A 13219-nucleotide genomic window follows, 5' to 3' on the forward strand; every position below is an offset into this window, starting at 1 on the left:
AATTTTTCGATTGGACCAGCGATTGAACCATGGACAACGGACTGCTTGCGCTTCCTCTCGTCTTGCTTCTTGTCCAGCTCGCCAGTAGTGCGACCTCCCGGGCCATCTCCATTCCAAGTACACGGTTCAACTTTGCCGCGCAAAGCGAGGCCGATTGTCTGTACAAGTTCCGCTTTACAAAGCAACAGATCATAGAGCTGGTGCTGTGCTAACTCCGCGATAGCAAGCAAGCGGACTTCAACATGACCCAACGAGAAGCATGACAATAGGAGGCGGCTAGTCCTCAATAAGCCAAACGTGTTGGATACGAAGCAAATGCTGAAGTGAGAGTCGGGATCACTAGCGGCATACAAAGATCTATACTACTATATCTAGAGAACAATGTGGCATGTTGTGCCTTTCATATCTATAGAAAGATATGCAACCGACGTGATCCCTAAGCTATGGCTAGCCACCTAGGTTCCAAGAACCTGAGCTGTGTGTTGGTGAATCATGCAAGTCCTTTGACCAAGCAGGATATCGCCGATATACTACAGGTGCGCTTGCTTCGCTTGCCCGACGTCATCATCACAGCTAACCGCTACCGAGCGGAGCCGGTAGAGGCTGTATGCATCATGCTCAACCGACTCGCTTGGCCCCATCGTCTTGGCTCCATGGTCGAAACTTTCGGGCGTAGCCGCGTATGAGGTCGTCGAAGCGCTTGCGGCACCCGGTAAACGTGACGTGCTCACCGTGAATCTCGCGCATGTGCTCGGTGACCTCTTCCCAGCGTGCTATCGTCTGTCCGAAGGGAGCGTCGTACGGGGCCACGTTGATCACCTCCTTCAAGAGATCGACGTCCGTGGCCACGGAGAAGCGAAACGTCTTCTTCGTCTTGGTAGGCGGCTCGTCGCTCATACGTTTTGCAGGTCAAACAACGAATGGCGCTCGTGTTATCGATATCGGGATAGAGCGGCTGGAGCCTGATTTTTTTGGTCCGAATTTCATGTTTCGGAGCCCTCGGACATGTCACATGGGTAACATAATCAAGATATCTTGGTAGCAAAAGCAGTCTAATGGGTTGGCCAGAATGTATTATACGACCCTGGGACCCGGGGTCCCAGGGGTCCCGGACCCCACGTAAACGTTCTTATCAGGATAAATCGAATCATCGGGACGATCGCAATCGAACACGCCCAATCCGATCCCATGACCAGCGAAGCAGACGGTGTGCCTTGGGCGCCGCGGGCGTATGCGATGGCGATTGATGCTGATCGAAAAGTCGTCCTGTACGTCGACGGCAAGTCCATCGAGCTCCCAGTGTCCGACGTCGTCACTGCTGCCCTGGTCGCGCGTCATGGCACCAACACGATCCCCGCCAAAAACATCCGCACGGTGTTTGTCGGTGGCCTTCCGCGCCGTCTAGTGAAAGACCGCCTTGTACCTGAGGGCCCGTACACCGTGCAGTTGTCCCACCTCGCCCTGGACGCAATTGGAAGCGCACAAAGTCTGGAGCCCATGGACGCGCCGCCTCGTGGGTTCTTTGGGCGTCTCTTCGTGTGCCTTCCATCGCGCTACGAAGGCGGCGGCATTGCTGTAGACTCGGATTGCGTGTTTGGAGTAAGAGACTCCGCCGCTGACGGAAGCACCAAGATCCAGATGTCGCCACAGGGTCTCCTCGCCGTGTATGCGTCGACGCCCGTCACCGTGTCGCCGATTACACGAGGCGTCCGTGCTGTTTTGATCTTTAACCTTGTGTACAGGGACCCATTGGTGCACTCGCGCTGTGGGCCGCCGACGGAGGCCGAAGCTGTCGCTGCGTGGATTCCGGCATCAGCGTTCAAGTTTACAGCGTCGTTCTACGGCAGCTTGCTGACCCAGCCATCGACGTCGCTCGCGTTTGACGAGCTTTGCGCCGCCGACATTCGCTTCGTCGCGGCGGTCGCGGCGTCCAAGAAGTTTGACATTGGTCTCGCCCGCTACATGCCCAGCGGATTGGTCGCGTACGCACCGTGGCCAGCGTGCAGGGTGCCACAAGGCGTCGTTCTCGGTGCGTCGCGCATCAACATCTCGTTGCTGCTCGGCAAGCGTCACTCGGCGTGTTTTGTGATGTGGGAAAAGCGCTCTCGGTTCGATGTGATCGACTTTGACGGCGCAGTCGCGGCGCTGGAAGCGGCTGAGAACGACACGGACGCCGATCTGTGGGGCTACAGCTCCTTCGAGGCCTTGGTCGAGGGGTGCTTAACGTGGTACTCGGTTCAAAGCTGCTCGTCGACTGTGATGCAGCGCTTGACTGCGCTTCTCTCGCGCCTCGGCAGCGTCCACCTCGTCGACGTGTTGCTCAATCGGTTTCGGCGGCCAAGTCCAACGAGCATTGCTGGCATTGCACCGTGGATGCAGCAGCAGCTCGAACGCTACGGTTGGATCAAGCTCTTGAAAGCACTGAAGATTCTTCTCGACGACGCGCTGAAGACCGAGTCGCTCGCGTTGCTCGCGAGCCTCGCGGGTGTTAGCGCGGCGCCCATGTGTCAGCCGTTGTCAGCCCCGTTCGCACTCGAGTGCTTTCGGTGTTTGCTGGCCACGCTGTGCAAGTCTCTCGCGCGATGGCACTGGACAGTGTCCGACAGGGTGGAGTACCTTTCGTGGGTCATGCTCCTCGACGCACACGTCGACCAAGCAAGCAACTTGGACGATGGCCGTTGGCTCTCGGGACGACTCCCGCTCTCCGTCATCGAAACCATCGAGACGTTCGTCGGTGCGCCGACAACAATGGACCGAGAGACGCTTTTGACGCAGCCAACGTTCGAGGTTGTTGTCCCGGCTTTGGAGCGGGCGCTACGCCAAGTGGCCACGATCCATCGCCCGATGCTGCACCGGCGCTTACTGTACTGGAAGCGACAGCTCGACGAAGACAATTGTTCGCCCAGCTCGGACTCGGACCACGAGCTCGCGTCGGCAACTATCGCGATGCTGCGCTGGGCACAACGCATGGAGCCGAGTCGTCCGTGGACCGAGGTGCTTGCACTGTGTGCATCCAGGGCGTCCGTTCTTGCCGTTCCAGCGTTTACGGAGCTTGCATCGACAACGACGACGTCACCGCAGATGCTCGACGCCATGGCCGACGCCGTCCAGGTGACGTTCGCCGAGCCATGGACCAAGCGTATCACAAAGCAGCTCGACTACCGCTACGAAGGCGATGTGAAGACAGCTGTGGTCACTGATGCCTTTGCATTCTACGCCCGATTTGCACCGCACCGAATGCAAGCGTTCGCGCAGACGTGGCTCCAACACCCGTCGGGGATGGCGTGTAGCTCCATCTACCACCTCCTCCAAGCAAGCTTCTGGGACAACTACGACGACACCGGTGGTGTTTTAGCGCTTCTGCGGCGATGTGCCATGGATCGGGCGGTCAAGGCGATCCAAAACGGCCGCGATGCAGTCGAGAAGGAAAAAGAGCAAGAGAACTATGCGAGGACGGGATGGCACCAGAACGACGACGAAGAGGAAAATGACGACGACGAGTACGACGATGAGGTAGCAAGAGAAGATACGAGACCGTCTGTGGTTCTGGCCTTCTGCGTATGCGGCAGCAATTACCTCGAGCGCTCCCACAGAAAGCGCAAGTCAGTCTGCGACCTCAAAACTTCGCGCGCAAAGCGCTCACAAAATGTTGCTATCGAATAAGTATACTTCAACTAATCAATTTTCTAGTACATGCTAGCAAGGTCATAAAGTTTATGGATGCTGGTAAATGTTCAATATGTTCCATATCAAACGCAGTTCGTCGTAGCCTACGCTCGGCACCAAAATCTTACCCTAAACCTACCCTAAGCGCTTGTCCGCGTATTCGACACAAATACGGCGGCAAAGCGAGTGAATCAATCAAGACAAACACACTTCATTATGAGCTTGTCGGTAACACCAGAGTGGGTGCTGTGCTAGCTGGACCGACACGACTGGAATGCATCGGCGCTCATTTTATTCATTTAAAGAGGCAGGAATACCTGTATCATTACATAGTCTATCCTTTTTAATACCTCGATGTACTCTTTCTTTCGATTCCAACCAGAACCAGAAGCATGCGCAGTGAGCACGACCTCGAGGGCTGTAGCATTAGCAGCGAGAGCTCCGGCGACGAGGACTTGGTGTATGAAGCCGAGATGACAGAAGAGCAGCAAAAGGCCCTCGAGCTTGTCGTTGCTAGCTCGGCTAGCCCGTACAACTATGACCTCCACCTGCAGGCCATTGCCGCGCTCTCGGGCGATCCGATGCTCGCGTCGCAGCTCCAGACGCAGTTCAGCCGGTTCCACGAAGCCTACCCGCTGACGCTAGAGCTGTGGCAGCAGTACCTTGCCTTGGCGCCCGAGCAACTTCCCGTTGCGCTCAAGGACTATCTGCAACCGGCACTGTACTACATGTACATCGACTCGTTCGACGACAACTTTGACGATGACATGGATGAGGCATGGAGCACAGTGCTCACAGCACTGGGCCCGCACTGGTGCGAGAGCGAAAAGGTGTACGGTCTCTACCGGGCGCATCTTCGCGATACGATCACGGACGCCGCCAAGCTCTCGGACCGCCTCAAGTCCAGCTACGAAAGTCAGCTGGCAATTCCTCTCTTTGAAGGCAGCGACCGTGTGCTTTCCGAGTACCGTGCGTGGAGCGAATACGAGTCCCACAACGCGGACGCGCTCCAGAAGAGCCTGCACTCGATCTCTTCGACGCTGGCGCGCTCTAAAGGCCTGCTCCATGCCATGGCCGCGTTCGAGTCGCAGCTCGACCATGCGCCGGACGTCGCGACTCTTCAGAGCGTCTGGCTGCAGTACACGGCACACCTCACATCCAAGCTCAAGGTTGTCGGCTGCAGCATCCTTCTCAACGCCTTTGAGCGCGCGGTCGCGAGCGTGTGCCTCAGCAGTGTTCTCTGGGAGGCGTATCTGGACTTTTTAGCCGACCAGCGAATGTATGGCGCCATGGTGCAAGTGGCCATGCGCGCCGTGCGCAACGTGCCGTTCGCTGCATCGGCGTGGACGTCGCTGCTGCTCGCACTCGAGTGCAACGGCGGCTTTGACGCCTACGAGGTCATCCTCGACGAGCTCGAGGGCCGCCAAGCGCTCTCGCTGGACCAGCTTCTCGTCGTGCTGCTCGCCTACTGCGACACGCGTCGCCGGACAGGATCCAAGCGAGACCTCGCTGCCGCCTTTGCACGCTGCCAGGTACGAGCCTCTTGTCCAGCGCAAAGGGATGAGCGATGTGTTGTAGGGGCTTCTCACTGAGTACCCCGCGGGTGCTTCCATGCTGCGCATGTACGCTGCAAAGTGCATGGTGCCACCGCGAACACCGTCGGCGTGGACCAAACACGTGGCAGCGGCGTGGGACGCGATTATAGCCAACGACGGGACGCTCGCGACGTGGCAAGCGTGCATTGCCGAGAGTCTTCGCGCTGGCGCACCGCTCGACGTGATGCGCAAGTACTACAAGCGCGGGATTGCGGCCGTCACGGACTACCCCGGGGTCCTTGCGGAGGCGTATGTGCTTTTTGAGCGCGAGATGGGTGACTCGGTCCAAGACGTCCTCGCGGCACAGAAGCTCTGCGTCAAGACGCAAGCGAAGCAGGCTCACGAAGCACCAGTGGTCGTCGAGACTGCCGAGAAGAACGAGTCCAAGAAGCGCAAGCTCGTCGAAGCTGAAACGCAGCGCCAAGACGAGTACAAGCGTCAGCGCACGTCGGATGCCGACGGTCGTACTGTGTTTCTCTGCAACCTGGACAAGGCGACGACGAAAGAAGACCTTGAAGCCCTCTTCGCACCGGTGCTGCCATTTTCACCGCGAAATGATTCCTTAGCTCTTTTGCGTAGTGCGGCTCGGTGACAGACGTTCGTCTCTTGCTGCGGAACCGCGAAAGCCAAGCGTCGCGAGGCATGGCCTACGTCGAATTCGAGTCGCCAGTACCTCTGCCACCTCACCCAAACTCGTTGTCTCATCATGTTGATGTAGGAGAGCGTGCCGAAAGCGCTCGCACTGCACGAGTCGAGCTTCCAAGGAACGCCGCTCAACATCCAGCCGTCCAAGCCGACGGCGAAGCCCACCAAGTCGTCTTCACTTGCTCCTCAACGCAACAATCGATCTCATGGCAACGACATTCGTAGGGTCGTCGAGCGTGACGGCGTCTGGAGCACGAACCCCACGACGCTGTACGTGGCCAAGATCAATGACCAGGTCGACGAGGCCCACGTCCGAGCATATTTTGGCACAGTTCGTCCATGGCCATCGTATTCCGTGGCTCAAATGTGTCTAGTTTGGCGCGATTCGGGCTGTCATGATCCTTGGCCGCAAGAAGGAGAAGGCGGCGTATGCGCTTGTCGAGTACGAAGCCGAGGTGGGTGTTGCGTCGTTTAGTGATGGTGTGCTTTACATTACATTAGCAAAGCGTTTTGGACGCACTTGTCGCGGACGGTCCGCACGTGCTCTGTGACGGCACCGTTTCGCTCAAGAAGGCTCGGTTCAGCGTCGCCGATATGGTCGCGCAACAAGCAAAGTCGAAAGCCAACATGAAGCCAGCGCCAACCAAGGCGTTCAAGCCCAAGGCGACGACCAAGCCAGCGCCAGCAAAGCCCGATGACGTGGCATCCACCAAGCCTGCGACACGGTACGGTGCGGGGAAGTCAATGTGCTCGTTCTCACCAAGCACTTTTACGAACAGGATCGCGATGCCCCGTACAAGTCTCGTACCCCGTGCCCTCCGCGGCCCTAAAGCGTCGGTCCACCTCGAGGCGCGGCCAAAGGCGGTCCCGGCACCAGCAAAGATCAAGACGCCTCCAGCCGCGTCGGCTCAAGTTGAGCCGACCAAAGCCAAGTCCAACGCTGACTTTCGCAAGCTCTTTATGCAATCGTAAGAGAACCATGCTCGCACAGCGATTGTATTCAAGTTATAAACAAGCAACGGACTATATACCGCAGCTCCATTCGACATGAACGAAGCTCCATGGCGCCTATACTAGGGAAATGACTTCGCACACCGAGGGTAGTGGATACGCAATATCGCGCCATGATTGGTCGTTTTGTCGCCGTTTTGGCCAATGGCATTAGCGTCTGCCAGGTGGCGAAATTTTTTCATTTCGGTGTTTTGAGGAGGACGCAGCATGGCCGACGCCGAGTCGACGTTCAAGCTCGTGGACAAGCACGTGACGTCGATCCCGCCCGAGTCGACCTTTGACGCCGACTCGCCCGAGATCAAGGACGACATCCTGCGGCTCATCGTGCAGTACCTCCAGAGCGAAGGCTACACGAGCGCGTCGGCGACGATTCTGGACGAGACCAACGTCAAGCTCCTTGAGCGCAACCAAGAGCGCGACGCGATCCGCAAGATCAGCAAGGGCATCAAGGACGGCGACTGGGACCTTGTGGCCAAGATGATCCATAAGAATGCGAGCTTCCGCAAGATCAAGATCCACTCGCAGCAGGGTCTCGGCTTCCTCTACGCCGTCTGCAAGCAAGAGTACCTCGAGCTCATCGACCGCCAAGAGTACCAGAAGGCGTTCACGTACCTTACGACGCACCTCAAACCTATGGAGAAGATCAGTGGCAAAGTCGAATTCAAGGACCTCTGCTACCTGCTGACGTGCAAGTCGATCAACGAAGTCGACTCGTTCCGTGACTGGGAAGGCGTCGTCAAGTCGCGCGAGAAGCTCGCAGAGCAGCTAAAAGCCACGTTCGAGATGGACGCCGTGCCGTCCGACCAGTATGCCAACATTCCCGAGCACCGCCTCGTGCACCTCTTGCGCCAGAGCGTCGCGTACCAAATGGAGTTTAGCCGGTACCATCCGAAGACGATCCCAAAGGTCTCGACGCTGCTGCGCGACTTTGAGTGCCAAGTGCTTCCGAACGCGGTCAAGACGACGTTCGAAGGCCACACGCAGAACGTCAAGGTACGTTGCTTCGCATGCTCCATGAACGCTCATGAGAGGATGACCAGTGCGTCACATTCGTTGGGCGGGAAGGTGCTTTTATCGCATCGGGTGCGAGTGACAACGTCATCAAGCTCTGGTCGACCGAGCCATCGACGACCGACGACCCGACAATCAACAAGGTATGTTTATAGACGTCGACCTCGGACCAATAGACCAATAGGTGTCGTGGGACCTCCACGGACACTCGTCGCGCATCTGGTACCTCTGCGGCAACAACGCGGGCGACACGCTCTACTCTGCCTCGGGCGACGGTACGGTCAAGATCTGGAGTCTCAAGAACGCGACAGCCAACCTCGCGAGTGAGACGGAGCCGTCCGCGCTGCTGGCGTCGCACTCGGACTGCGTCTCGACGCTCACGGGCCACGTCGGCGACGTGTACACGGTACAGAATCCATCGCCGCGACGCGTGTGACGAGTAGCGAGTAGGTCAACATCCATCCGAACGAGACGCACTTGGTGACGGGCGGCTACGACCAGTCGGTGCGCCTCTTTGACATTCAGACCGGCGCCATGGTTAAGGTAGACCGTCGACGCAATACCATCTTGTCACGAGCCTGCACATATAGAGTTTTTCGGGCCACTCGGCCTCGGTGTGCGACGCGCAGTTCAACCGCCACGCGAATTTGATTGTCAGCGGGTCCAAGGACGGCACGGTGCGTCTCGGCTGGCGGCGAAAACGCGTTAGCGAGTGCGTAGGTGCGCTTTTGGGACATCTTGAGCGGCCTCTGCGTGCACACGCTTCGGCAAACGCTCGGCGAAGTGACGTCCGTGTCGCTGTCGTCCAACGGCCTCTTCCTCCTCACGGGTTCGCGCAACAACAGCAACCGCCTCTGGGACATGCGCATGCTCACGATGCCGCGAACAACGCTCACGAAGGATACGCCAACGCACCGACCGTCCACGTCCTTGGCGCCGACGACCGCGAGCAACGAGCAGCGTCCGCTGCAGCGCTTCAAGGGCCACCAAAACACGGCCAAGAACGTTGTGCGGGCTGCGTTTGGGCCGCGAGAAGACTTCGTCTTGGGGTGCGGTTGGCTTTGCGAGTCAAAACTCATGTTTTTGTAGCGGCTCGGAAGATGGCGCCGTGTACGTCTGGGACGTTGCGACGGGAAAGCTGCTGGAGCGCCTTCTGGGGCATACGGGCGTCACGTACAGTGCACGGGTACGTGCGGCAGCGTGCTGGAATGATTTCCAACCAGCATTTGTGTCTAGTGGCACGAGCGGCAGGCGCTAATGGCGTCCTGCTCGCACGACGGCACGGTCAAGACGTGGTGGTGGCAGGACCCTGCGCTCAAGCCCTAGCAGCGTTCCAACGACGTGTCAAAAAGTGCTACCAACTAAGCAAGAAGAAGAGTCTCTATCCAAGCGTGACCTTGGTGCCGAGTTGAAGTTGGTTGGATGTGGCATGTGCCAAAGATAGATCGGCACCTTCGTTTTATTCTCAGCCTGCGCACAGCATACATATATCTAGATATTAATAAAAACGTCGCGGGCTCCGGTGGCTTTGACGTCGCGTGGGGCTAGGGTTCATGTGCCATCACCGGGCGCCTCATGTCGGCGACGTATTTGCGTACATTTTATCTTTTTCTTTGTATTGTCATACAAAAGCCATGCTCCAAATATGCATATTCATGTCGGACCTTGTTGCGGTTCAATTTTGCCGGATTATGCCATTTCCGAAATTCTGAGCATGACCAAGACCTGCCCGATCACGATCGCGACGGCGACCGTCGCCGCCCTTGGTGGCCTCCACCTTCTCCAGAAGCAGTACCTCGCGTCGAAGCGCCACAGCTGCCAGCGCCAGCGTGTGACGCTGGACCCGCGCGCGACCCTGCACACGTGCAAGAAGTCGAGCTACCAGTACGAGACCTACGAGATCGACTACACCATGCACCGCGACCACCGTGAGAAGCTCGCTGCGCGCATGCGCGCCCTTGCGTCGCCGCAGTCGGCAATTATGCTCCACGGCGGCACTCAGATCGGCGAGTACGACACGGACACGGACATTCCGTTCAAGCAAGAGAGCATGTTCCAGTACCTCTTTGGTGTCAAGGAGCCCGACTGCGCGGGCGCGATCGACCTGACGACGAACGAGTCGATCCTGTTTGTGCCGCGTCTCTCGGCCGAGTGGGCGCTTTGGTGCGGCGACCGCAAGCCGCTCTCGTGGTTCCAGGCGTTCTACGGTGTCGACCACGTGCACTTTACGGACGAGATCGCGTCCGTGCTCAAGGCGCGCCAGGTCGCGCACCTCTATTTGCTGCAGGGTGTCAATCTCGACAGCGGTGTGACGACGACGACGACGTCGACGTTCGACGGAATCGACGCCTTCACGACGGACCTCGAGACGCTGCACCCGCATCTCGTCGAGTGCCGCGTGACCAAGTCGCCGAAGGAGCTCGACCTCCTCCGCTGGGTGAACCGCCTCAGCTCCAACGCGCACATCAAGGTGCTCGAGACCATCGAGCCGGGCATGGTCGAGTTCCACGCCGAAGCCAACTTTCTCCACGCGTGCTACGCGCAGGGCGGCGCGCGCTTCCACGCGTACACGTGCATCTGCGGCAGCGGCCACAACGGCTCGGCGCTGCACTATGGCCACGCTGGCGCGCCGAACGACAAGATCCTCGACGACGGCGACCTCTTTCTTAACGACATGGGCGCCGAGTACCACGGGTACGCGTCGGACATTACCGTCACGTTCCCGGTCAACGGCAAGTTTACGGCCGACCAAAAGTTCATTTACGAAGGTACCGAATTCTCTCGAGGCGACGGATATGCTCACGCCGATGCGACAGGTGTCTTGAAGGCGCACGACGCGGTCATTGCGGCCATGAAGCCGGGCGTCGAGTGGACCGAGATGCACATGCTCTCGCAGCGCGTGCTCACGCAGCACCTCCTCGAAGGCGGTCTCTTCCAGAATGGCACGGTCAATGAGCTCATGGCCGCCGAGATCAGCGCGTACTTTTACCCGCACGGCCTCGGCCACCTCATGGGCCTAGACGTACGTCGCGTGGAACGACGATGCAGCAGCGCTCAACGTGTTTGTGTTGTAGGTGCACGACGTTGGCGGCTACCTTCCGGGCACGACGCGCACCGACACGCGCATGCTCCGCAAGCTCCGCGCAGGCCGCAAGCTCGAGGAGAACATGGTCATCACGGTTGAGCCGGGCTGCTACTTTATCGAAGGCCAGATCGAAGAAGTGCTTTCGTCGCCCGAGACGGCAAAGTTCATCGACCAGAAGATGCTCGCGCGCTTCCGCAAGACGGGCGGCGTCCGCATCGAGTCGGACGTCATCGTGACGGCGACGGGCGCCGAAAACATGTCGCACTTGGTCCCGCGCACGGTCGCCGATGTCGAAGCCGTCATGGCCCGTCGCTAAGTTGTAGCACCTGGAATACGAGTTGTATCATTCTGTGTCTGCATGTAAAACCGAATAAGCTCGTTGCTTGGCATCGTCGTGCGATGGACGGCTTGATTTAGTTAGTTGCTTTTGCCCTCTAGATATTTCGCCGACCACACGCGGGTCGAGTTGTCCATACCAAAGTCGACGAGCGCGTCGATGGGGTGGATGATGAGCGGGATCGCACCGAGGCCGATGCACGTCGGAAGCCAGCGCACGAGAGCCGGGTTCTTCACAGACGACGTCACCGCGGCCTTGGAGAGCGCGACCTACCAGACGACATGAGGCTTGATTTAACGGCGGCGACGTACGACGCGGTTGATCGTGAAACCAGGAATCACGACGCTCGCCTACGGCATGGTAGTACACGTGCGTGATTAAAGTGAGGTGCCCACCATGGTCTGCCACAGGAGCGTGTCGCCGGCGGCTGCGGCCATGTGCGCCGACTTGGCCGGGGGTGGTGCACTGGCCCCGGCCTTGGACGCCTTGTCGTACGTGTCGGCTGCGACGTAGGCAAAGGCCACGGCATAAGACGGTGCAACAAGAGCTGGGAAGACGGGCCGGAACGACTCGCCAAGCTCGTTGGCGTACCCAAGGTACCGAAGCGGGCCGTCGCGCAAGATGTCCTTCTCGACGTTCGCCATTTTGTTGGAAAGTGCAAATTGACAGCGTATTTTTTCAATTTAAAAAAGAGTTTTCGACCGCACCATCCCTGAGTGGTCCGGGCGGCGCGTGCCACATCCACGCTCCGTGGGCTACATCACTCGAGTCTATGGCGCATCCTCCACCGAGCTTCTCCGTCGGGCCTTTCATTCTTCTATCTGCCGACGACGTGCAGAGAACTCGAATGCAGTGGCTTCGTCAGCTGCAAGTTGGTTCAAAATACAAACGCTTCAAAACTAGGCTGCCCGTGTCGTACCGCTTCAATGAGCCTTTCGTTAACCTCGACCAAGTGACTCAGTGGAAATCACCTCTTTGTATTGGCAGTACGCGTGACAGCACACCTTGGAAACTGCTGGTGGCAAAAGGCGCCGGCGGTGATCGCGCCCACAAAACGTAACCTGTGTCGGCTGCGGAGCGGACATATTGAAACCTTGATACATTTTTGATAGAAAATTTAGGCCCATCAACGTACCGGTAGCCCGTCTGGTTGCAAACGCAATGAGGAGTACTTCCACAGCGCGTCCGTTTAGCGGGCTAAAAAGGGTCGAAAATTGCTCGAGGCTGCAAAATGCTGGCCGTCATTTCGAATCGACCACCAAGAACGACGCGACGAGAAACTCGCGGCAGACCCCAAACGGCGGCAGCATTCTGGGTCTGCTAAAGCCATCGTTCTCCCTCTTTACCACAATACGTTTGGTTCTCGAGTCGCGGCTGCGTGGTGGCTGTTCACACACCAACGGGTGTGGACCGTGGACGTCGTTGGCGCTCATAAGCGGCCTGGACGCGGGTTGGTGTTTTGGGGGCAAGGACCACGTAGCCCAAGGCTACTATCAAGTCTGGGTAGTTGGCCCCGCCGAGGCACACAGTACCCCGTACAAACCGACAATGTCTTAAAAGCCGTTGAGCCATGAGTGGTGCTTCAACCCCTTGCGGTACCGGTACACATTTGTATGGATAAACGGAAGAATTGAAACAAGCTGTCCTCCTAGCATGCTTCACTCGAGGGATCGATTTGTGACCACTCGATGCGTATCTTTGCTTGTAAACGACCCGGTTTTATCGACCATCCCAACGTGTCCCATCGTCCGAGGCCCGTCTTTTGCAAAGCACCTAGGTCAGCTACGAGCGACGTTTTACGCACGTGGATTGCCGTCCTGCGCCGCGCGACCTGCAAACTGGTTTGGCGTTATTAATAATGATGCCGGC

The 13219-nt window shown here is 58.1% G+C and overlaps 5 protein-coding genes across 5 annotated transcripts; 4 read left to right on the forward strand and 1 right to left on the reverse strand.

Annotated features, from left to right (window-relative positions):
- Positions 1-1188: 1188 nt before the first annotated feature.
- SPRG_01767 (hypothetical protein) lies at positions 1189-3663 on the forward strand (the record flags this gene model as incomplete). The annotated part of the gene is made up of 2 exons (XM_012340133.1): positions 1189-1575; positions 1651-3663. The coding sequence occupies 2 exons, from the start codon at positions 1189-1191 to the stop codon at positions 3661-3663; spliced, it is 2400 nt and encodes a 799-aa protein (XP_012195523.1).
- A 381-nt stretch (positions 3664-4044) lies between these two features.
- SPRG_01768 (hypothetical protein) lies at positions 4045-6941 on the forward strand. The gene is made up of 8 exons (XM_012340134.1): positions 4045-5198; positions 5245-5793; positions 5841-5930; positions 5980-6074; positions 6132-6237; positions 6281-6361; positions 6408-6631; positions 6686-6941. Exons 1-8 carry the CDS (start codon positions 4059-4061, stop codon positions 6876-6878), a joined length of 2478 nt encoding a protein of 825 aa, XP_012195524.1. The 5' UTR covers positions 4045-4058; the 3' UTR covers positions 6879-6941.
- Positions 6942-7102: 161 nt separating this feature from the next.
- On the forward strand, positions 7103-9323 carry SPRG_01769 (hypothetical protein). Its single transcript, XM_012340135.1, has 8 exons — positions 7103-7910; positions 7958-8071; positions 8113-8334; positions 8379-8471; positions 8519-8605; positions 8649-8977; positions 9018-9114; positions 9165-9323. Exons 1-8 carry the CDS (start codon positions 7125-7127, stop codon positions 9252-9254), a joined length of 1818 nt encoding a protein of 605 aa, XP_012195525.1. The 5' UTR covers positions 7103-7124; the 3' UTR covers positions 9255-9323.
- Positions 9324-9642: 319 nt separating this feature from the next.
- SPRG_01770 (hypothetical protein) lies at positions 9643-11407 on the forward strand (the record flags this gene model as incomplete). Its single annotated transcript, XM_012340136.1, has 3 exons — positions 9643-10696; positions 10745-10950; positions 11003-11407. The coding sequence occupies 3 exons, from the start codon at positions 9643-9645 to the stop codon at positions 11327-11329; spliced, it is 1587 nt and encodes a 528-aa protein (XP_012195526.1). The 3' UTR covers positions 11330-11407.
- On the reverse strand, positions 11396-12018 carry SPRG_01771 (hypothetical protein). Its single transcript, XM_012340137.1, has 3 exons — positions 11746-12018; positions 11662-11700; positions 11396-11619 (listed from the first exon to the last, which is right to left on the reverse strand). The coding sequence occupies exons 1-3, from the start codon at positions 11992-11994 to the stop codon at positions 11431-11433; spliced, it is 477 nt and encodes a 158-aa protein (XP_012195527.1). The 5' UTR covers positions 11995-12018; the 3' UTR covers positions 11396-11430.
- Between the last annotated feature and the right edge of the window lie 1201 nt (positions 12019-13219).

The sequence above is a fragment of the Saprolegnia parasitica genome (assembly GCF_000151545.1).
Source record: "Saprolegnia parasitica CBS 223.65 unplaced genomic scaffold supercont2.4, whole genome shotgun sequence".
In the NCBI taxonomy this organism is placed as follows: Eukaryota; Oomycota; class Saprolegniomycetes; order Saprolegniales; family Saprolegniaceae; genus Saprolegnia; species Saprolegnia parasitica.

Coding starts and splice junctions, on each gene's coding strand:
- SPRG_01768 (XM_012340134.1), top strand. CDS start 4,059: ATGCGCAGTGAGCACGACCTCGAGGGCTGTAGCATTAGCAGCGAGAGC. Junction 5,199..5,244: donor CCGCCTTTGCACGCTGCCAG/GTACGAGCCTCT, acceptor GATGTGTTGTAG/GGGCTTCTCACTGAGTACCC. Junction 6,632..6,685: donor TCCACCAAGCCTGCGACACG/GTACGGTGCGGG, acceptor TTTTACGAACAG/GATCGCGATGCCCCGTACAA.
- SPRG_01769 (XM_012340135.1), top strand. CDS start 7,125: ATGGCCGACGCCGAGTCGACGTTCAAGCTCGTGGACAAGCACGTGACG. Junction 8,072..8,112: donor ACGACCCGACAATCAACAAG/GTATGTTTATAG, acceptor ATAGACCAATAG/GTGTCGTGGGACCTCCACGG. Junction 9,115..9,164: donor GCGTCACGTACAGTGCACGG/GTACGTGCGGCA, acceptor ATTTGTGTCTAG/TGGCACGAGCGGCAGGCGCT.
- SPRG_01771 (XM_012340137.1), bottom strand. CDS start 11,994: ATGGCGAACGTCGAGAAGGACATCTTGCGCGACGGCCCGCTTCGGTAC. Junction 11,701..11,745: donor CGCTCCTGTGGCAGACCATG/GTGGGCACCTCA, acceptor ACCATGCCGTAG/GCGAGCGTCGTGATTCCTGG. Junction 11,620..11,661: donor GTTTCACGATCAACCGCGTC/GTACGTCGCCGC, acceptor GTCGTCTGGTAG/GTCGCGCTCTCCAAGGCCGC.